This window comes from Equus asinus, chromosome 12, assembly GCF_041296235.1.
Source record: "Equus asinus isolate D_3611 breed Donkey chromosome 12, EquAss-T2T_v2, whole genome shotgun sequence".
Classification (NCBI taxonomy): Eukaryota; Metazoa; Chordata; class Mammalia; order Perissodactyla; family Equidae; genus Equus; species Equus asinus.
Window position 1 is genome coordinate 75,322,245 of NC_091801.1, and position 23,182 is coordinate 75,345,426.

The window sequence follows — 23,182 nt, forward strand, 5'->3', positions numbered from 1 at the left end:
GGGGTACCATTTTTAGTGTACACAAAGGTACCACATAGGCTAGTGGTGACCCCTCCCCCCAACCTTTTACATAATAGAACAATTAGTCACACATCCATAGGGCACCCTGCTTTGTCTCCAGCCTTGAAAGAGAGCAGAGTAACTATCTTGAACTTAAATAAAGAACTGCATCTAGAAAAGTGTCCAGCAGGGAGCAAGACCTCAGTAAACATATGGGAATGAATTAATATCTCGCATTTTAGACCTGCCCAACTGGCCTGATAAAGCCTCACAGATTCCAGTGTCCCCCTCAGCCAGATGGACATCCTAAGGAGACTTGTGTGGGCTCCAGCCACTAGGGGCTTACAATTGCTCCCTAAAGCCGCGCTGTTTAACTTGTCCTTGTCCTTTAGTAACTCTCACTCGATCTCGGAGACCACAGCCCGAGCAGGGCTCCGTCACAGACACGCAGCTTTCCATAGCGCTTGTGCTCAGCCAAGCATCAGCATCACCAAGCTCTCCACGTGGCCAGCAGCCGGAGGAACAACCCCGCCTCACATGTCACACTAGCCAATGGCTGGGGGTTGGTGTCAGCTACGAATGGCAGTCCCCAGTGAGCTGTTCTTACCGCAGAGCCACGCTATCTTGTGTCTGCGTTTGGCTGGGGTGGGTGGCGGTGCATAGTTAATATAATAGTTAAAATCTGAAGTCAGGGAGTGGATCAGAAATCACGGATGATCAAAATACCCTTGAAAACCATTCAGGGGGCCCAGAATATAAAGGATGCGTGGTTTTGAAGAGACACCCTTGCAGAAATCGGGACCAGTCTGACTGCCTCTTCCTTGATTGAGGCGATGCTTTTCAGGTTTGCAGTTTCTTCCTTACGCATGCCAAAGAAGCCACAGCATGCCTCCCTTGCCTGCCTGGTCAGATCTCGTATTTTTGTGAAATGTGGTCAGGGATGAGGACACCTCTGCCAAAGCACCCCCACTTTCTTCCCCTGGGGCTCATCCGAACACAGGGACTCCTGCTGCCGAGATCTCATTGAGTGCTGTGGCCTCGGGAGCAATGTTTAAACTGTTCTCTGTCTTGGAGAGCGGAGGCCACATTGTCGAACCTCATAATGTAAACGTGATTCCACAGTGTGGTATACACTCGGCTAGAATAAAACTTCCGTAGTGTCACCTGGCGGGAGGTGAGTTTTGAAGGTTGCCTGCGCACAGAGCCCCTGGTTTCACTGATTGCCCTGCAGAGGCTCGATGATGCAGCCAGGATGGCTGTGCAGTGGAGACGGGAGAAAGAACTATGGTAGAGGCGGGTGCGTGGGTGGGTAACACAGCCATGCAGACACTGTGTGACCTGCCGTGCACATGTTCCGTGTTCCTGCCATTACTCTAGCCTTTGTATTCACTACAGCAAGGCTTGTCCTTTTCTTTTTTTCAATATCAGCTACAGCTGTTGATCTTCCTTTGGCAACCATGCCCACCGAGAGGGCCCTACGCGTTTTCAACGCAGAACTCTCAGCTGGCCATGGATGGAGGCCCATGTGCAATCAGTCTTTACACTTTATCAACTCTACTCCCAGAATCTTCTCAAACTCCTCTCCAGCTTGAGTTCTCCATCGTTTTCTCCATTTCTCCCACCGCCTTTATTAGATAAGGTGGTATTTTTAATTGTCCATCTCTTTCACTTTGCAAGCTCCTATTGGGCACAGGCAGTTTGTTTTGATCTGCTTTGTTTAGGTTTAATCATTTTTGTTTCTCCACCATGTAGCCTAGTGCCTAGCACAGAGCAAAAGCTCAAGAAATGTGGGTTGAACGCACATATAAATGAATGAATGGATTCATGAATGCATGAGGTCAGTGAAAATTCTTCCAAGAGTGGTAGATATAAAATTTAGCAGTTACATTTAAAAGTTGCTGAGAAGCTAATTTCAATGTGGCCTCTTGCAGAGCAAATCAACTGGAGACCCCAATTCCACATGTTGCTCCTTGCAAAATAGGCAGAGTTGGGGTCTGCAGAAGTGTGTTTGCAGATCGACCCTCTTAGGGCAGCTGGGCAGCTGTGGTAGAGCTAAAAGACCTACGGACTCCCAAATCAAAAGATCTGGACCCATCTGGCTCTGCCCCTTTGTAGCTAAATGACCTCAGACAAGGCTGAGCCTCAGCTGCTCGTCAGGAAAATGGGCCTATAATGGAGATGAGCCATCCTGAGTGAGGTCATACACGCAACAAGCTCTTTGTGAAGCCTAAAGCAATGTACATCATTGAGGAGGCATATCACCTCTCACTACAGGCAGCATCAGCACCACCGGCCCGCCATACCTGTCCAGAGCATCCCTTGGTTCACCTCGTCCTTCTTGGCCACAATAACATCCGTAAGATTCAAATTCCTCCGGGCACCGGGATGTCAGACAAAAGAGCATCTCTCCCAGCTGTGGCATCACCCACGTGTTGTCCTCACTTCCCAGGTGCAGGAAGGTGAACCTGTCACAGGCTGGGGAGAAACGGACTCTCAGGAGAGCAAGGAACGTGGGGACAGTTCCCAGAAGGAGGCAGTGATCACGTGGCCACTGATCAGACGAGGAAACCCCGTGTCCTCCGCCTCCCATCGCCATTCTTCTGAGGAAACTGCTTTCTGGCTAGTGCCCCTGTCTGGGACGAGTTGTCTTTCAGAGAGCAAGTCTTAAATCCCCCTAAGTATCCCGGGGCGTGGGGACTCGTCAGGACCAAAGGTGCTCTGTGGGCCGCATTTTATTACTGAGGGGAGTAACTGTGTTGCACTCAGGCCCCCACAGGGCCCAGCATCCTGGAGGCATCCTGGCTGTCCTCTCAGACGTCCTGGCTCCATCGGGTTCACACACCCTGGGAGGGCCTGCTTTTCAGAATCTTGATTCTCTTTCTCTCTCTCTCTCTGCCTCCCCACTGCCCCATTCCCCTCCTCCTCTGCCTGTAACTTTGGGCGACTTAGGCTGAAGTCTCCTGTGCAGACCCCATCACTATAGGTTGGGTAGGGGAAGAACTAAGAAGCCAGAGGCCTTGTGTGGGGCTCCCGGCTCAGCCTCCCACTCAGCTGGGCTTTCTCCATAGCTCTGCATCGCCGGCTGGGGAGGACCTACCCAGAGATTAACAAAGTCCTCCTCTGGGTCCAACTGGCTGTGGCTCCTTGCAGGTGCAGGGCCTTTGGTAAGGCGCCCCGAGGGAGGAGAGACAAAGGCAGAGTTACTAAAACCCAAGTGTTTCCTTCTTTCCAACAAACCATGGTGTGGACGATGCCAAGCTCTCTCCTTCTGGGCCAATAAGAGTGGCACTCAGGGGGGGTCCTTTCCCCGGCTCAGCCTCCCGGCAGCTGAGTGGCCACAGGCAATCACGTCCCCTCGGAACCTCATGAGCTCAGCTGGCAAGGGGGTCAGTACCTTCTGGTCACACCAACAGGAGAGGGTCACAGTGTGATACAGTGGCCTTTGGGGCTTTGTTAACGGCCCAACCAAAGAATCCAAGGCTGGGAGAGGACAGACCCTTCTCCGCCTGCCTGCTTCTGCTCACCTTTTCCAGATGTTTCCTCAGGACCACTTTTGATGGATGACACAGCCAACCCTAAGGACTTCATGCCAGCGGGGACAATGGTTACACTTCTGGCTGTGGCAACAATCTCTGCTGATCCTGAAAACACACAACTTTATGGTCTGTATTCAAAAAGTGGTTCAAGAAGAGATGTGCAGATGGACACATGGTCAAGGCCGAATCCAGACAGGCATTTCGGCACAATAAAGTGTTCAGAGAGTGTCCTCAGCCTGGGTTTGCAGACATCAGGGCAGTCTTGGGGATCCATGAATGCGACATGAGAATTTCCAGATTTTCTATAATAACCTTAAAACCAACAGGAGCCTCTGCTAGACCATCTGGATGACATCTCGCAGATGAGAACTGTCACAGCCTCTCAGGCCTGGGTTTGTGTTGTGTTTACTGTCATGCGCCTGCCAAGTGGAGGCCCATCATGGTGCTCACAGTGAAGACATAAAGGAATGGTGGAGAAATTAAGCCAACTCATGGTCTACGATAATTTAGACAAGCAAACTCCTCCTCAAACCCCTCAAACACTGCAGTAGCTTCTCATCATACTCAGAATTAAGTGCAAGGTCCTCACCATGGCCGGCAAGACTTCAGTGATCTGGCCTCCCTCACACAGGCTCCCTGGCACTGTCTGGATGCCCCTCTGCTCTTGCGTCTCAGTCCCACCTGACCTCATAGCCAGAGGCAGTCAAGTCTCCAGCCCACAGGCCAAAATCTCCAGCCCAGTCTGATCCAGACAAAGGGAGCATCCATGGCCTCCACTTCGCCCATCTGCTGACCCAGGCTTAGTTCCCAGTGTCTTTGGGTCCACTGACTTGCAGTCTTTCCCCAAACCCGCCATATTGGTTTGCTTCGTACTTCTGGGCTTCTGTCTCCTCTCACTCAACACTCCAGTCCCGATGGTTTAGGAGCAATGCTGTAATAGCCCCTGTCGTAACCTCGGTCTCCTGGGTTTAGCATCCTGCCCAGTTCTCCAATCCCACAAATAGAAATCTGTTGGCCAGTCTCTTTCTATCACGCTCCTGACTACTGGAAAATGACCAAGACTCTCTCCTTGACCGAACTTTAGTCAGGCTCCTCTGAGCCCTCTTCTCAGCTAGGCCTCAACCTTGGCCTTTTCAGAACTGCAAACTCCTGGCATGAAGAATTTTGTGCCCTTCCCCCCACCCCCTCTCAGAGACTTAAACAAACCCTAGCCTGGTTTTTAACAGCTCAAGCCATGTCCCCCGGATGGCCCAGCCCCCAACTCCCTCTTAAGTTCCTGCCTGAGAAGGCTCAAAGCAGCCCAGAGAATTCACTGCTCGAGATCCCACCTGACCTGACCCTGCCTTGCCTAACAGGTCTGGGGAAATGGCCCCTCTACCTGCTCTTTGAAACTATCCACTTCCCATCCTCCCTCGTTCTCCCTTTCACCGGCCCAATCACCTCTGCACAGATCCCAGTGGAGCTCAGTTTATCCTGAAAGCTCTCTCTCCCGCTGCAGAAGCCTGAATAAAACCTGTCATGCCACCTTGAACAAACGCCTGGCTGTTTCTCTTTGACGAAACTCGCCAAGTCATTGTAGTCAAGGGCAAAGAATACAGTTTTAGAGGTAAAGAAGCCCGAGTTTGAATTTTAGCTCAGTCACACCCTGGATGGATGTCCTTGGGCAAATCACGCAGCCTCTCTCAATCTTAATCTCTCCATTAGTTAAATTATTAATAGTACCCGTTTTGGCATTTGAATAATCCTTCGAGCTAAATGCCTAGCAAGGAGGAAACAGCTAAGAGTTGCCATTAGAATAGCTCAAGGAACGTGAAAACATCTGTCCATTTAATCTGGGGTGAAAGACACTCCAGATGGAAAGTTCTACATGTGGCTGGAGTTCCCAGAAGCCCATGTTCTGCTGCCTGTTGAGTCTGAGTCTCCTGCTGGAAGCCCTCACCCCTGAGGAAGAGCTTTCTGCATTATTGAGGCCCCACACTCCCCTTGGATGAGGGCAGTTGGTATTAACCACCTCACTGGGGAGTAAATTCCTCTGGCCCCCGCACCTCCCATACTGAGAAGGTCGCAGTGCATCTCAGGGCGAAAGTCAGCCCAAGTCTCGATACCCTAAGCTCCGATGCTGATGACCCACCTCCATAAATTCAGGCAAGATTTGGGAGTTCTGTCTAGGCCTGGTCAAAAGGTCCCCGAGTGAGAGCCCAGCCCAGGGCAGGTACAGAAAGTACCACTTTCAATTTTCATCAGAGAGGAGAAGGAAAAAATATGAGCTACCATCTTTTTTCTATTAAAATGGGTAGAGGTGTTTTGTTTGCTTGTTTTTAAATAATAGTACTCCAGTATTGGCTACTGGAATGTGCACATGAGTGTAAAGTGGCTCAACTTTTCTCCAGGGCAATTTGGCAACATATCAAGAGCCCTAAAATGATTACCTCCTTTATTCAGTAATTCAACCTCTAGGCGTTTATCCTGACAAATTAACCAGCATGGAGGGGCGTAAAGAAAGTGCGTATCTATTATTTATAATAACAAATGTTAGAAATAATTGGTTAAGTCAAGTTTGGGATTCCATACATGGAGCTACTGTACAGCCACTAAAAAGGATGTTACAGAGAAATATTCAACGTCAGGGGAACATCATCACATTGTATGAAGTGATACAACCAAGACTGTGAAGCTGCGGCTGCCAGGTGATCTCAGATTCATCTTATTCAGGTGCGTAGATATGTTTAGGAGAAAGCATCTTCAAATATTAAAAGTAGCTACCTTTATAATTTGGAATTACAGGTGATTTGAATAGAAAACTATAGTTTTCTCTATTTTCCTAACTGGATCTCTTTAGCAGGTAAGTTTCCATTTCTTCCTACTAATGGATCTATCTTTTAATTTCATTTATCTACCTTTGGACATAAAAGTAAATTGGCTTCAATGATTTCTTCTGTTTTTGGAGCACACCTGGTTTCATAAATGTACAGGGGACAATGCTATATACAGAGACAGGGGAAGCTGAGGGCGCGTACCTGGAGGCGGTGTGGCCCTCTCGGCTTCCGGATCTCCCCCGTCTTGGCCTGGTTCTGTTCCCAAAAGAAGAGAGACAGGGTGAGTGTCAAACCAAGCCCGTCCCACCACATTTCCCAGTGACGACTCCTATCCCACTGGGTGCAGGAAGCAACGTGCTCTTCGCTCTGCCCTTGGTTGCCTCCCAGGAGAGCTGGTGATGATGGGGTCCCTGCTGGGCCAGAAAGACTCTCAGACACAGGCTTGCTGGCAAATGCAGCGGCAACTTGTCAGTCCGGAAGCAGGTGAATCTTTGAAATACTTTGGGAAAGCAGATTTCTCCAGAAGAGAAAAAGAAAAAAACACAAAAAATATTTTCGTCGTATTTTTTTTTGCACAGAGACAAATGGGGCACCAGAATTGTGTGGTTCCAGTTGCTTGCTGCGTGGCTCCGGGAACGCTCCTGAGCCTCGTTTCTTTGTAAAATGAGTCTGTTGTTGTTTAAGTGTTACTAAGTTCCTACTATGCTATAGACGGAATGTTCGGGTCGCCCCAAAATTCATATGTTGAAACACACCCCCCCTTCCCCAATATAATGTTATTGGGTGGTAGGAACTGTAGGAGGTGAGTAGGTCATGAGGAGGAACGGTCATGAATGGAATTCGTGCTTTTTTTTTTTTGAGGAAGATTAGCCCTGAGCTAACTACTGCCAACCCTCCTCTTTTTGCTGAGGAATACTGGCCCTGAGCTAACATCCATGCCCATCTTCCTCTACTTTATACGTGGGACGCCTCCCACAGCATGGCTTGCCAAGCAGTACCATGTCTGCACCCGAGATCCAAACTGGCGAACCCCGGGCCACTAAGAAGCAGAACGTGCGAACCTAACCGCTGCGCCACCAGGCCAGCCCCATGCATGTTGAAAGAGATGCCAGACAGCCTCCCTTGCCCCTTCTGCCACTGAGGTTACCGCTGAGAAGACGGCCATCTCTGAACCAGGAAACGGACTCTCACCAGAACTTGACCATGCTTAATCTTGGCGTGTTAATCTTGGACTTCCAGCCTCAGGAACCAAGAAAAATAAATTTCTGTTGTTTATGGCCACCTAGTCTGGGGTACTTTCTTAGAGCAGCCAGAGCAGACCAAGACCTACTGCGTGTCAGGGACAGCACTAAGAGTTTTGCTTGTATCAACTCTGCAACAACCTGATGTGTCAGTGCTTGCTCCCTCTCATCCAGAGATGAGAAAGGGGGCACACAGAAACGTTAGGTCACTTGCTCAAGGTCACAGAGCTGGGAAGTGGCAGAATGCAAACCCAGGGCGCCTGGCTGAAGGTGACCCTCCTAACCACTAGGCTAGACTACTATTTCACTTCTGACTGTATCACAAAGAGCTAGAGATGGCGCTTCAAAATGCTTTGAAAAGGAAGGAATTGCCTTAAATTCAGTGCGTCAAAGATCAAGATTATGATGGTGTTATGTGAAAATCAGGCTTTGAAATGTACTGATGTGGACACAAATGCTCCGTCAGAGAGAATCTCAAGGTTTCCAAGCTGGGGCAGCTGGCTCTCTGCAAAGACAGAATGTACAGATTCAGAACTGAAGGATTACTAAGCTGTACCATACCATCCTGGGCCGAGGACACTACCTCCTGGAGCTTCTCCTTTATCTGTGAAATTGTAATAACGGGCCTCCTAGGACCCGGGTAACTCAGAGGACATGTATGGGGCTCAGGAACACCCTGGCACACTCAGGTCCTTAACAATGTCACTGCCTATTAACCAGGGAATCCATTTGTTTACTTATTCATTCTTGGTAATTAGTGAATAGTTATTGTCAGTGATTTATACTTATTAATAAAGGATCGATGGTTGTTAGTCACCAAAAGCAAAGTAAACAGGTTAATTCTTCTAATGACATCTTGGCATAGATATTTTTAGGTAAAATGTGGTTCTCAGTGAGTCACTATTGTATAGTGGAAAGAAAGCAAGTCTTACACCTTGAAGTCTGGGGTTAGAGACCGTTCAACAAGTCACTGGAACTTTTAACCTCCCAGAGCCTCGGTTTCGTACATAAGCTGCAAAATGGGTATAGTATTTTCTCCAGACCCTCTCAAGAAGTGGTCACCAGAACTGAACACAAATATTTAGATGGCATTTCTCCACTGGATTCCATGATGTCCTCCTCAGAAGTCCCCTCTACTTACTTGTCCCGGAGAGAGTGGTCAGTCGGTCAGCTCTGGGCTCAGCAGCCACTGTGAAAAGAAAGCACCCAACTTCAGTTATCGGTCCAGCTCGGCGTGTAAGCCAGGCAGGGGCCACCTGCAAATGAATCAGGTTTGGGAGCGGAGGGACTGAGGAGTGGCGGCCATGGCAAGCTGATAGGGGACTGTGTCTGCACATCGGTGCCCACTTAGGTCTCCATTCAGTGGACAAGCCGCCAGATAGGGTCAGTCCTGTGTTTAGGCAAAGACACCAGCCAACGGCCTCTTTGGGAGAAAGGACCATTCTTTCCCCTGGTTGGAACAGGTCCTTGTGGGAAGACAGCTTAAGAGGGAGATTAGTCTGGAAGGATGGACACATCTCAGGTCTCAAATCTCAGCCCTACCATTTGGTTCTGTGCCTTGGACAACTTCTCTCTCCATCTCAATTTACCATCTTAACACAGAGCTTATAGCAATTATTTCGTAGGGTTGTGTGAGCATTAAGTGAGATGACGTATTTTAAGCAAGTCGTTCAGTGTCCTGCGTGTGATTTGATGATGTGTTGTTTTTATAGCCACACTGAAATTTCTAGAAGAGGATACTGGTCCAGAATCTTCCCAGGCTCTGTCTCATTTAATCCTTCTGCTACCCTAAAGGGTGGGTATAATCATCCCTTTCCAGGGACTGTTGACCCATGACCCGGCCCCCAGCCTGGTTTTGTAAATTAAGTTTTATGGAAACACAACCACACCCACCCAGTTACAGTTGTCTCCGGCTGCTTTCCTGCCGCAGCAGCAGGGTTGAGGTGCTGTGACAGAGGTCCCATGGCTCACAGAGTCTAAAATATTAACTGTCTGGCCCTTTACAGAAAAATTTGCTGATCCCTGCTCTACGCAAAGGAAGAAATTGAAGCTTAGAGAGATCAAACCACGCTTCCAGAGTCTCATAGTTTGAAAGATAGGGAAGCCAGGATGTCATTCCAGATCTGCCTGACGCCAAAACAATTGTTTCATTCTATGGTGGTGACAACAGTGACAAACCCTGTATCTTTTCCTCACACACTGTCCGCTCTCTCCACTTAGACTCTAGGCTCCTTGAGGAACCTTGATTTCTTTACATCTTTCCCAGGGCCGTGCCAAAGGTGTTGGTGGTTCAGGTTGAAGAAAATGGAAAAAATACCAATTTATGGGTTACTTTGTGACTGTCTGATGGGCCCGTGAAGTCCGCAGCATATCCTCAGTTTAGAATGGAAGTGGCCACTGCCAGTCATGCTGGGAATGGTTGCTGCTTGGCCAGGGCACATGGTGGAGCTTGGGTTCAGGGTAGGTGCCATTCTCTCTTTTCTCTAGACCTGGGCCCCAAGGAGCTGTTGAGGGTGAGATGCCCTTGGACGTGGAGCATGGCCAGGAGGGAGCGGCGCCATGAGCCTCTGCTTCTATCCTCACAGCAGCAGCAGCAGCAAAGGAGAGAAAGAAACAAACCTCTAGGGAGGTGGCTGTGCAGAGTGACCTCCCTGAGGTGTAGGGTTGCCAGATTTAGCCAATGAAAATACAAGAGGCCCAGTTAAATTTGAGTTTCACATGAACAACAGATAACTTCTTAGTATGAGTGTGCCCGTGCGGATTCTGGGACATACTTATACTATGAGTATTTGTTGTTCATCTGAAATTCAACTTTACATGGCTGAGGGTGGGCGTCTTGCGTTTTATCTGACAATTCTACTGAGGTGGGAATAGGAGTGTGGAAGAAAGCTGAGCAAGTAGAGAAGAGATGTGGGGGTCAGGAGGAACTAGGAGTGGCTCTGGAATGTACTTTGGTGGTTCCATTGCAAACCCAAGCTGAGGGCATTTTAGAGGGGCTAATTCCAGCAAGTAGGCAGGTGGCACAGTTGGAACATGGGTATGAGGGTTGGAGGCCAGTCCCCTGGTGCTCACCTTCTCCTGAGAGGGCCGTCAGGCTGGTGTCTGTGGGCTCCACAGGAACCACTGAAAAAGAGAACCTCCAATAGCAATGACTGATGGACACAGTGTCAACACCAAGTGCCAACGATCTCAGAGGACGGGCTGGGGACTGCTGACCCAGGGGAGGAAGGGGCCGTAAAAGCTGTTACCAGAGAAGGGCTGTTCATCTTGTCTTAGGATTCCCTGCCTCTCTCACACCTCCCCAAACACGGGGGTGCCCAGCAAGGCCCCAGCTCAGGAGGGCCTCCAGCCAGTGCTGGGTTCCGGTGGAGAAGGTGACACCATTGGACACAGGCTGAAGGCAATGAAAGGGCCGTGGAGTATGGTGTCCTGACTTGAGAAGACCTCTGTTCAAAAGGGAGGCAGGTGGCGGATAACAGAGAGCGCTGGACTCAGAAGATACACGGAGATACGATATGTGCACACACACCCATATACACAAGTGCACATGCACACACGCACCTAGCCACATCCATACACAAGCACACATTTCTGCATACACCCATACACACTCATATTCACACGTGCACACACCCACAAATCCGTGCGCTCACACCCACATCAGCTTCCTCTATCAAAGACTGCAGGGCTAGTTCTGAGAGAGAGACCCCAGCCCCAGGCGAGGAGGGACGCTCTGCAGAGGTGAGCTTGAACTTCCCATCTCCAGATACCCATGGTGTTGAGAGATCGTGGACTTTTGGTGAACAAGGAACGACAGGCATAAATTTAACCCCAGCTTTTTCCATGAGATGCATGTTTTAGAACAGGAATCACCAGTTGCTTAGTTCAGTAGACAGTGATGAAGAGCCTGTCCTGAAAAGAGACGCACTAAAAGCAGCCTCCCCTTGAAAGAGCCGCTGTCCAGATCTAGGTGCCCCTTTGGCTGCAGGCGCTGGAGGGCAGAGGAGGGAGGCAGCAGGTCTCCTCCTGGGAGGCCTCAGTGGTCGGGAGCTCACCCAGCTGGGAGGGACCTTGCTCCCTCTGAGCACTAGACCTCGTTCTGATCACATTGCATACCAGGGCTCTGACTATAGAGCCAGCAAGGAGACGGAAAAACTTGACATCTACATCCTAATTGGATTAAATCTATACCTGTCCATGTAGCAAGAGACAATGTTGGTGTTGTCCCACTAAGGTCATTTGATGTCGGATGTTTGAATTGGGTTTATTGGAAGTCATGGGATCTCCTGGCCAGGGGGAGGTGGGGACACCTCCAACGCCATGGGTCACTCCAGCTTCTGTGAGGCAGGCCCCTGGAGGATAGGTATGCACCAGCTCCCATCAGTAGCCAGCCCCTGTAGTTCCAGTAAGAGCCAGGTTCCCTGGAAGGCCTTACCTCTGGGCAGAAGGGTCATCAGCTCTTTGCTGGTTGTCTCTGAGAAGAAAGCACATCAGAAAGTCTCCGTAGAGCAGTAGGTTTGGGGGATGTTAGACGGTTATACTTAGTATCCGAAGATGCACGGCAGTGATGGGTCCCATACCAGCTCCTGCCCCAGATCATCAACCCAACCGCTGACGCAGGACCCCATTCTTCCTACCCGGAGGCTGAGCCAGACAGAAGGAGGTGTCCAGAAGGTTCAGGGAAGAGTTGATACTGGATTGAGCCAAGCACTCGATGGCAGCCTTGTCACAGGTACACAGCAGGCGCTCACAAGTGTCCCTGGACTCTGCACAGAGCAAGGGCAAATTAGTTGGAAGACCTCGCTTGGAATCCTAAGAGGTGATACAAATTCCGTAACTGACTCCTGATCTGCCTAACAAAACCATGATCCTCTTGTTGTCTTCTTCATCTCATGTGTGTCAATTCCATCTCTTCCGTTGCATAGACCCAACCTGGGATTCATACCCACTCCTTTCCTCTCACACTAATACCCAACCCATCAGGCCATCCTAGTGGTTCTACTTTCAGCCTATTTAGAGTCTGACCACACCTCCCCATCTCCACTCCACTACCCTGGACCAAACGCCCACCATCTCTTGCCTGAGTTATGTCAACAGTCCCCTAACTAGTCTCCCTGCCTCCTTTCTTGCTGCCCGGTCTATTCTCATTGAGGAGCCAGAACAATTCCTTTAAAACTCAAGTCAGTCCAGGTCTGTTTTTGTATTCAGAACCCTCCAACAACTTCCAGACGCAAAGTCAAAGCCACTGCCCCCGTTCCTTCTCAGATCCCATCTCCTTCCCCTCCTCCCTCAGCACCCCATTTCTGACTCACTGGCTGCTGTTTCTCAAAGACACCAGGCCCCTGGAGCCCCAGGGTCCAACCCCGTGCTGTGTTCCCCATCAGCTGCTCTTCTCGCTTCCTGCCTCGTCTCAGTCTTTGCTCAACTAGCATCTTCTCAGGGGGGCTCCTCTTGACTTTCCCATTGAAATAGGACCCCCACCCTGGCGTCCCTATGCCTTTCCCCAATTTATTTCCTTCCACAGCTCTTGTCACTATCTAACAAACTATATCATTCATTTTTGATATTTTCAGAGTCTGACAGCCAAGAGGAAATTCCAGAAGGTCAGGGTACCCCAACACCTAGACAACTGTCTTGTACCTGGTGTAGGTGCTCAGTACGTATCTGTTGAATGAATGAAGGAATGAATGATGTTTTCTGTGTTTGCTGTGTACCTCACCTAGTGATCTACACCCATGGTTCTCCTCCCTCCTTCCCGAGGCCCCATCCTCCAGCCGGTCCATGTTACCTGGGCTTTGGAGCCAGTCAAACCTGAGTTCAAATCCTGGCTCTGCCACTTAGCAAGTTATTTGGGCAAGTTATTTAATTTCTCTGAGCTTTCCTCTCTTTGTCCTGAAACAGGGAATGATGACCCCCATCTAATAGGGTTCTTAGGACAGTCAGAGTTGCTGCGTATAGAGCCTGTGTCACATAACAGGCACTCACACAGCGTGGCTCTTACACGGCCCCCCAACATGCCACGCTCCTCTCCCTCTGTGCCTTTGCCTCCTCCACTTCCTCTGGAGGATTGCCCTGAGACATGAAGTAAAATTCCTGGGGTCACACAGCGAGTAAGGGGGAGAGCTGAGGTTTGAACCTACACGTGTCTGATTCTTACAAACAGCAACAACCACAAGCCCTATTCATCCGTCACTGCCTCTACCTTCCATCATTGAGTTCTTAACACAGCCAGTCACCGTGTTAACTGTTTTATGAGCATTATTTAACTGTCATAAAGTCTCTGAGGCAGGCTTTCTCCTCCCCGTTTTGAGGTTCCAAGGAGGTAAGTAATTGCCCCAATGTCACTCAATGCATGAGTAGCAAACTATTTGCCCTTCCCAAGCTCCCAGGGTTGCAACAAGTATAAAATTAAAAATCAAATAATCTGCCGATCAACTATTATTTCAAAAACAGTTCAAAAAGCATTTATGGCTCTTCTACTTTATGCAAAGTAAGGATGCCATAGATCCAGCCCTCATGGGGCTCTAGTATAGATGATGATGTGGCCATGGTGACGACGATGAGGGTGGGCCCTGGAAGCCCTCGGTCTGGTCCAGGCTTGGGGTCCCTAACTGTCATTTCTCAGCCCAGCCCTGGACACCTGGAGATGCTCACCACACGTGATCTTCCTGCTGACGCAGTTGACGTCTGTGCTGAGCTTGGCGGGGTCTTGGAGACAGTCCATGTCAGCGGCCTCCTCGTAGCAGCGGCGGTGCTGGAAGCAGCAGCTGTGGCGCGATGGGAAGGGTCAGGGCAAGAGCATGCGTTAGGGTTAGGAGAGGGGCAGGCGGTGTGTGCTCGTTCTGTGTCTCTGGGTGTTCCTGGCAGTGGTCTGTTTCAAATGCTCGGTGCACATACACACACGCGATATTCGAATTATATTACCCATGCAGCAGGCGCTATTATTATTGTGAGCATTCACCTATGTGGGGACTGAGACACCTGGGCCTCTGTAACTTGCCAAGGTCAAGGGTGATCACAGAGTGAGGCTGACACTAACACGGGAGTCAGGTGGCTCTTGCAGTGCACACAGCAGGTCAGTGGAGATCAATGTAAAGAAGAAAATATATACAGGCAGTTGATGGCCTTGGGAAAACTACAAGTTTCTCACACTACCTAGCTCATAAAAATTTTGGGGATTCAGGAAAACATCTATATAGATCCTGCTGTGCGTTAGGCACTTAATGAATGGTAGCAATTATTCTCGGAACGTGGTGTGCAAGCTCAAGGTGGAGATAACCTGTCCTCCAGGAGTTTGGAAATCCCCACCCCAATCAACTGAACTGTGTCAAGTAATTGAAATAGGGTGTGACCCCCCATTCTGCCAGGTTTGGGCCATCGGTGCTTTGATCATTCAGACAGTGATGAATTACTGCTTCGTTTCTTTGACTTCCACATTTACAAGGTGTTTTAATAACTAAAGGAAGTGGTAAGGGAGGACCTTAAAGGCAAACGACCCCAGAAATGGCCCTGGCGCCATGCCCCGTACAGAATCAGCCTCTCCCTTTCTGAATGTCAATGAGCTGGCTCCAGGGGTCGGTTTGCTGATGGTCCCAGAGAGGGGAAGCTACCCTCTTGTGCAGAAGTAACTTACACCAATGGGCTGTCTGATAGAGTACAGAGGGGAGGCCTTCCCTACCTTCTGTGAGTCTATAGATGAAAGCACATACGCTGCCGCACTGGATTTGTATAGTATCAGTGAGGTAGGGACGTGGATCCTGGAGCAGAGGTGAGATGTGGGTTCAATTGCCTGCTTCCATACTACTTCTGCTGCTGCTGTTACTGTGGCTTCAATTACTACTGTTACTACTGCTGCTACTTCTACTACTACCAGTAGTAATACTACCACCACTATAGGTTTACTAGTACTAAGGCTGCCATTGTTATTGCTACTATTGCTACTATTATTACTACTACTACAGCTACTATGACAACTGTTCCTACTACTAATGTTACTATTACTTCTTCTACTACTACTACTACAGCTTTACTAGTACTGCTACTATTGCTGTTGCTATTAGTACCATTATTACTACTGTTACTACCAATACTGCTACAACTACTTTGACAACTGTTACTACTAGTATTGTTACTATCACTACTACTACTACTACAGCCCTATTATGACGGCTATTACTACTATCACTACTACTGTCGTTACTATCACCATTACTACTACAGCCCTACTATTACGGTTACTATGACTACCAATCACTAATACTCTTGAAGACTTAATAAGCCAGGCAGAATCCCAATCACTTTCACTTGTATTTGGTCATTTAATCCTAAATAATGACTCTGTGAGGTAGATATTATTATTACCTCCATTTTACAGACGAAGAAACTGGAGCATAAAGAAGTTAAATAACTCATCTAAGGTCACAGGGTCCACAAGGAAAAAAGAACTGGAATTACCGGGTCACAGGTGACCCATATCTTAAAACTCCAACAGACACCACGGCATTTTCCTAAGTGACCCTCCTGCTGCCAGTATCTGCTTGCCATACCCCTACTAACACTTGATGCTTCTAAGGTTTTAAATTTTGTTGCACTCATGCATACACACACAGTCTAGGGAGCTTTCCACGTCCGAGCTCTGCCAAGTAGTAGCCAGCCTCCGTGAGCTCACCTTTCGGGCTTGCTCACCTGTCGGACTCGTCCACGGGCAGCCCTTCCATCTCGAACCTGCAGGCGCAGCCGTAGTCTTCGAAGTCTCGGGGGCAGAGCCCAGCCACACACTTCATACCGCTCACGAACTGCAGCAGCGCGGGGAAGTTGCTGAAGACGGCCTGCAGCCAGGTGAAGTGGGAGCCCAGGCAGTCTGCAGGGGGCGGGGAGCAGGGCGGGCACTGGGAACCCGAGTCGAGGAGGGAGCCCCCTTCTCGGACCTCCTACACCTCGGGCTGAGGTCCCTCATCAAGCTACTGAGCACCTGCTCTGCACTCAGGACTGTCTGGACAATTGAGGGAGGCAGGTGGATCAGCCATGGTCCGCGCTGGTAACAGCCATTTATCCGCTCTTCCTACCGACAAAACTGAAAAGTACTCAAGGAAGTGAGCCTTCTCCCCAGGTCCCTGGGGATGTTTCATGATCATTCTCAGCTGGTCATGGTAATCCCGTGCTTCCATGATGATGGTTGGGCTGGGGCTGAGCACGTGACCCAGATCTAGCCAAAACAACTGAAGGGGAAGTCTGTCAGAGGCTTTCAGAAAATATTTCTTCCTTAATAGAGAATAAAGGCATGTGAGAAGGTCCTTTTGATCCACACCTTTCTCCTTCCTTGAATGTCGGTGAGGATCTGCTGGCTGGAACTGCAACAACTGCCTTGCAACCATGAGGCCCCAGCCCTAAAGATGAAAAACCAGTGTTCTCAGGGCAGCAGTGGAGCAAGACAGAAGGAGGCTGCTGGGTCCCTGAAACACGTGGTGAGCTACTGCACCAACACTGGTGCCTCTGACGGCTTATGTGAGATGATTAAACCTCTTTATTATTTGTCATTGTTACTTTGCTTAGTTAATCCCAAAAGATACAGTTGTTTTTGGGCACCTACTATGTGCCAGAAACTGGGCTAGATGCTTAACAACAGTTAAGATTGATAGAGCAATGCTTTAGAAAGCATTCACTTGGTCTGTTATCTCATAAACCTCCTGTGACTCCCGCAAGGCGGATGCTATTCCATCCCCTCCATTGCACAGGTAAAGAAACTGAAGGTCGAGACGTACCTGGGGTGTCAACCAGCGATGATGACTGACCCTAAGCAAAAATACTCTTGCAAACAAAATTGGCAAAAAAAACCAGAATCCAGTTTTTTCACTCTAAACCACAGGCTCACCGTCTCCGAGACTCTCTGCCTTCCTCACTGGAGGACCAGTGAGTGCTAAAGGGGGTGACCCCGCAGCACTGATTTAAAGCACAGGGTCATAAGAGGGAGCTTGGCGGGGTCAAAGAGTAGACTGTGAGGACCAGCTCCCTTCTGACTATTCTTCAAGCTCTTCCTACCTCATTCAAACTTCCTGTCCCACGTTTTGTTTCCACACAACCTAATCAGAAACATGAAGAAATGATTCTATACTGCCGGAAAAAGACACTCTACGGTTCGTGTGTGTCTGTGTGTGTTTATATAAACAGGCATTTTCATACAGAAACTTACAGGGCACCTGCACTTGGTCATATCCACATTTTAAGCACAGTCTTACACTCCGCTTTATCCAATCCAATAGCGGTTCAGAGTCTCCTTGCTCCTGTCAATCATATAATAATCTTATTTGGGGATATTTTTAGCAATCAATGCTAGGAAGCATCATGGGGTCCTGCAATTGATAGTCACGTGACGGATATGTAGTTGATAAATGGAACATTTGACACCTTTTGGAATTCTTAGCCTTTACGTATATTTATTAGTTAGCGAGAGAAAATAGAACTCCTTTGGTGTAGGGAGACTAAGCTCTGGACACAGACGAGAACTCCTCCCTTCTGGCTGTGTGGCCTTGGGCGAGTCACTTAGCTCTCTTAGGCTCAGTTTCCTCACCTGTGAAATGGGGATCTCATTCCCTTCCTGGCCAGGTTGTGGTCAGGACAAACGAAGTCAGGACTCTGAAGGCACCTGGCTGCTCAGTGAGCCACCCTACAATAAAAGGCACCACTACTCCCCTCAGAACCTGGATCACACTGTTCGGAGCTTGCTGGGGGGCCGTGGGGCTCAGAGGGCAGAGACAAAGACCCCGGTAATTTCCTTAGATTGCCCACACACACCCCATGCCCTGACACTTAGTGGATAAAAGCAATTTTGAATTTAACTTACCAAAAATTTCGGCCACACTTTCCACATTTTTAAACACCCCATTGAAGAATGTGATATCTAAGTGGAAGGGAGAGAAAATAAATCAGAGATGGTGCTTTCCCCCTTTCCCCTTCCATGTCCACCCCCTGGGCAAAGAGTAGGTCAAACTCTTCTTCTAAGGGTAGATTCGACCTTGGGCTAACTTTCTAGTTAACATGGGTTACCATGAAGACCTGATAAGATGAAATGGGAACTGCGTTACTAGGCAGCATCGCTCAATGATAAAAAGACCCCTGGATGATGAGGTGTATCTGGACCGGCAGGCGCTATGGATGAACTATGAATACCTGGTGGCAAGTCATCATTTTGGGTCTCCCTCAGTGTGATAACTCTTGCAACTGGGCACATCCCTTCTGGGCATCCTAGAAATTATACCTATGGAGTTGTTACTAGAGATACTGATTTATGGAAAATGAAGCTTTTAGGTGAAGGTGGGTCCTGTGGCTGCTCCACGTGAGCCCCATTCCCTTGCACCAGAGCTGTTACCTGGGGGCTCCTGGACTGCTGTATATTTGCTGCCAGGCTACCCTGGCTGAAGAGGAATGGCTGCCATGGCCGGCTGGCACACTGTGTTACCTGGCCTTGATTCTTCGAAGTGCCAAGTGTGGCCGGTGAGACTAAGCATCCACCTGCAGAAGCCTGCTTGGTGGGCCTTGCACTTCCCATGGGGTTATGCCATTTGGAGAGGGAGCAAATTGTCATTTGGGTCTGGGCAGGACTGAGCACTTCGCTTGCATGGGCTCAAGCACAAATAATTTGGTTGACTCAGCTCACCTCTCTGAAAAATCAGAAATGAACCCTTAATTCAGAGCTACCATCACCAGCTAGTTCACTATGCATTATGTCCTTCAGAAATACCCATCTAAGAACCCGCCTGAGAAATCTTTATAATCCATCACCAGGAAAACTTTCCCTTCCCCAAAGGAGAATTGTGAATCCTCCTTTCTAATAACTAGAGCACTGCAATGCATCATCTTTCTCTTTTTGCCCTGCCTTCTAGGAAGCTCAGAGCTCAATCTGAAGCTAAAATACAGTTACTATATAATCCTCCGCATAAGTCCATTTACTTCCTTTTCCTAGTTTCTCCTTTTAGGTGACCTTTGTCTTCTGATGGGAGTTTTTATTACTTGTCTCAAAGGACGGGGGAGACGACATGGGACACTATTGTGGCAGAGGCTTTTGGGTCTCATTTGAATCACTTTACATACAGTTGCCACAGCAGTGGCTCTGGGGTGTGTTTAGAAGAGCTCTTTTCTCTGCCAATATCCTAGACAGATTTCTACCCAGGTTGGTCTCTTAATAAAAGTTCAAAGAATCCTTACTGATGTTTTTTGAGAGTCCTGCAGGCAGCTCCCGTGGAAGGTGTGGGGTGTCCAGAGGGTGGCCCCCTATAATCGAGGAGGAGAGCAGGGTTAGCATGAACACTGCCACTGCCCACTTGCTGGGCTCAGGCAGGGAGGCGGCAGCCAGGAGGGGTGGCAACAAGGATGAATGTAAATTCAATTCTATGCATATTTTTCTAGTACCTGCTGTGTACTAGGCGTCTGTGGTAGCTCTTCAAGAAAACAAAGGAGTGGCCAGGGTGGCCCAAGGGTTTTACACTGGTTCACCTTAAGAGCAGCCTTCTGGTTGAGGGTAGAGAGATTTGGGGACTTATCTTGAAGCTGGTGTTGCATACGAAGCAGAGCATTTTAATTTAGATTGCGTGTTTGTTTGGAGTGTCTTGAGATGAAAGATTGGTGGAAATAAGTACAGACATGGAAAGGACCCCAGCCCCGAAGGAGCTGTAGTGGAGGCCAGAGGTTTGCCCCACATTATCAGCATCAAACCCACCTGGAATGCAGGCTCAGTAAACATTCTGATCTCTGTGCCCTCACCCAGGTCTGACCCAACAGGTCTGCAGTGGAGCTCAGAAATAGGCATTTTTAATGAAGCTCCCAGCTGGTTTTAAAGCTGACAGTCTAGAAACAGCACCTGGAGAAATATTGCTCGGGGGAAAATGATGATAGAGTGGTGGAGCTACAGCAGCGCCCAAATATCACCACCACCTTCAGTCCACATCTCCTCACAACAGGAGCCTGAGAACGCAGCCTGGGGCAATGGGGACAAAGAGATGGGAGCTGGAATCTCCGTTCAGCTGAGGACCAGCTCCCCAGAGGCTCAGAGAGCTTACAGACTTGTCCACAATGTTTTTTTTCCCCTCCAGTTATATACAGCATGTGAGTAGTCTGAAAATGTTGAAAATTTTTTGTCTTTCGTCACAAAGTGGTCAGTTTAGTCAGGCCAATTAGTCTGACGTTGTTTGGAAACCTGTAAATCTGAAAGCCTTCACAGAAGCCTGTTAGATTAAATCTGTTTAGGAGGATGCCCAGGTGATGCCTGACCTGGCCCTCCTTGGCTTAGAGCAGGTTTGTCAGCCTCACACTGTTGACATTTTGGGTTGGATGATTTCCTGTTGTGGGAGGTTGTCCTGTGCATTTTGGGGGGGATGAAAGCACCCCTGGTTGAGACCCAGGGCTTAGAGAGAAAGAATTTGGGCAAAAGAGAGGGATCTTGGCTGAAATAGTGATCATCTGTCTGGATGTTGTGTCTTAGGTTATCCCTTCAACCAACATCCAGAAGATGCCACAGTTACTTTCTTCACATAAAATCCATTCCCCTTAGAGTTTCCAGAAAACCTCACAAGAAAGAAAGAACTCCACGGAGTCCTTTCTAATGGAGACAATCTCACTGGTGAGAGAAGTAACGATGGCAGAAGCAACAACGTTTGTCAATGCTGCCAGTACTGGGACTGGAATTTTCAGCATGCCATCTCCATGAGATCCTCAAATTTCAGTCACTGGCATATCATCTGTGGTATTATTTCTTAATATATACTTCTAAGTCGTTTTTCATTTTATTAAAAGAGAGTTTGATTTACTTTCCAATTATAAAGGGTTTGTTTCATCTGGTAGTCCCAACGACTCTAAACTTATCTGCACACAATAACTTGGTCTCAAAATACATAAAGCCAAATTTGACAGAATTTCAAAGAGAAAACTTCAAATTGTTTTTGTGGAAGATTTTTCTTAACAAGCCAACTCACTTTTTAAAAAGATAAATACATTTATTTTTAAAGGAAACTTTTAATTATAAATGGAAAACCAGTATAAGTTGCTATGATTAGAAGGAATAGAAAGAAAATGTAAAAAGTGTCAAAGTGTCAAAACAAAATAAAATAAAAATTAAGTTTAAAAAAGAGTCATCTGGGGCTGGCACAGTGGTTAAGTTGATGCACTCTGCTTTGGCTGCCCCGGGTTTGCTGGTTTGGATCCTGGGCGCAGACCTATGCACTGCTCATCAAGCCATGCTGTGGCAGTTGTCCCACATATAAAGTAGTGGAAGATGGGCATGGATGTTAGCTCAGGGCCAATCTTCCTCAAAAAAAAAAAAAAGAATCATCTGTGTGTTATCCACTATCATCTGTGTACCCCCAGCAGTCCACATTATTTCATGTGATCTCACAAACACCTCGTGATGTAGGTATAGTTATTCCACTTTACAGATGAGAGGACTGGAGTCAGAGAGATGGAGAACCTTGCTCCTGATCAGAAAACCAAAAAGTTACTGAGCTGGGATGAGAATCCACATCTGTTGGACTCCAGAGGCGTTGCCCTCTGTGCCGTGGTACATATAAATGCCACAGGTTCACAGCAGGGAGATCTCCTGGCTTTGGAATGATTGAGGAAGGCCTTGAGCTGCCCTAAAGAGTAGGCAGAAGTTGAACAGGAGTTAGATAAATGAGTGAAGGACATTTCTGAAAAAGGGAAACAGAGGAAAGAGAGATGGCTGCAAGGACAAGTGAGGGGGCTGTAGGGAACAGCATAGCCAGAGGAGGGATACCAGTAAGAGCAGTAGGTTGGGAGCTGGGAATCTCACATACCAGTCCTCACTCTGCCTCAAGTCTCACCCTACAGTTTCCTCCTCTCTGGACTGCGGGCTGGATAGGATCATCTTTACATCCCTTCTAAGCTGAAATGTTGCTTTTTTTTCTTCCTCAGTGTAAAGAACAAAATGTTTATTGAGATCTTCCCTGGGTGAGGATGTATCATGCAAGTCATGACGTATACATTGTGTCACTTTATGTTCACAAACATCCTGCTAGGCAGATACAGTTGTCTCCATTTTACAGAGGATCAAATGGAGGTCCAAAGAGGAAAGATAACAGCTGCAAGTCAGCAGCTGGGATGAAGGAGAGGGGGCCTCTAACATCACTTTCTGGCTCTATTCCAGTGTCTGTTTCCATTCCCCTGCAGCCTCCCAGAATCCTCTGGGCAGAGGAGGCTGCAGTAAGGTTTGCAAACATCCTGGATCCCTCGCTTAGAGGCAGGATGTGTCCCAGGTCCCAGGAAGAGGCTTATGTTACTGAGGATGGCTGCCCACGTGAGGCATTTCAGGTTACCCTTCCCTAGTGGGTGAGTCTTCATGGAGAGCATATTCCTGCAACTCTGCCCACACTGTGCCTGTTTAGAATCTTCCACGCCTTCCCTTAGAGGGGCCTTCAAGAGCCACATCCTCTGGATCCTCCTCCCTTTGCAGCCTCCCTTCCTGCAGCTCTGCCCCTCCCTGCTCCTGCCACAGCCAACTGCCCCAGGTCCCTAGGTCTTTGCCCAGAAAGCCCCCAAAATGTTCCGGTGAGGTAGGGCTTAGCACTTCCATTAAATGACATGT

General features: G+C 48.5%; 1 protein-coding gene across 1 annotated transcript in view; it reads right to left on the reverse strand.

The window, feature by feature from the left end:
* Positions 1–23,182, reverse strand: part of OC90 (otoconin 90) — a 41,257-nt gene that overhangs the window by 8,729 nt on the left and 9,346 nt on the right. Inside the window, exons 3-13 of the mRNA XM_070480906.1 lie at positions 19,795–19,860; positions 18,434–18,490; positions 16,279–16,453; positions 14,248–14,360; positions 12,231–12,359; positions 12,029–12,067; positions 10,666–10,716; positions 8,735–8,782; positions 6,554–6,607; positions 3,525–3,641; positions 2,304–2,475 (exon numbers count right to left, since the gene is read on the reverse strand). Coding sequence (XP_070337007.1) covers positions 2,304–2,475; positions 3,525–3,641; positions 6,554–6,607; positions 8,735–8,782; positions 10,666–10,716; positions 12,029–12,067; positions 12,231–12,359; positions 14,248–14,360; positions 16,279–16,453; positions 18,434–18,490; positions 19,795–19,860 — 1,021 coding nt within the window. The remainder of the gene's footprint in view (positions 1–2,303; positions 2,476–3,524; positions 3,642–6,553; positions 6,608–8,734; positions 8,783–10,665; positions 10,717–12,028; positions 12,068–12,230; positions 12,360–14,247; positions 14,361–16,278; positions 16,454–18,433; positions 18,491–19,794; positions 19,861–23,182) is intronic.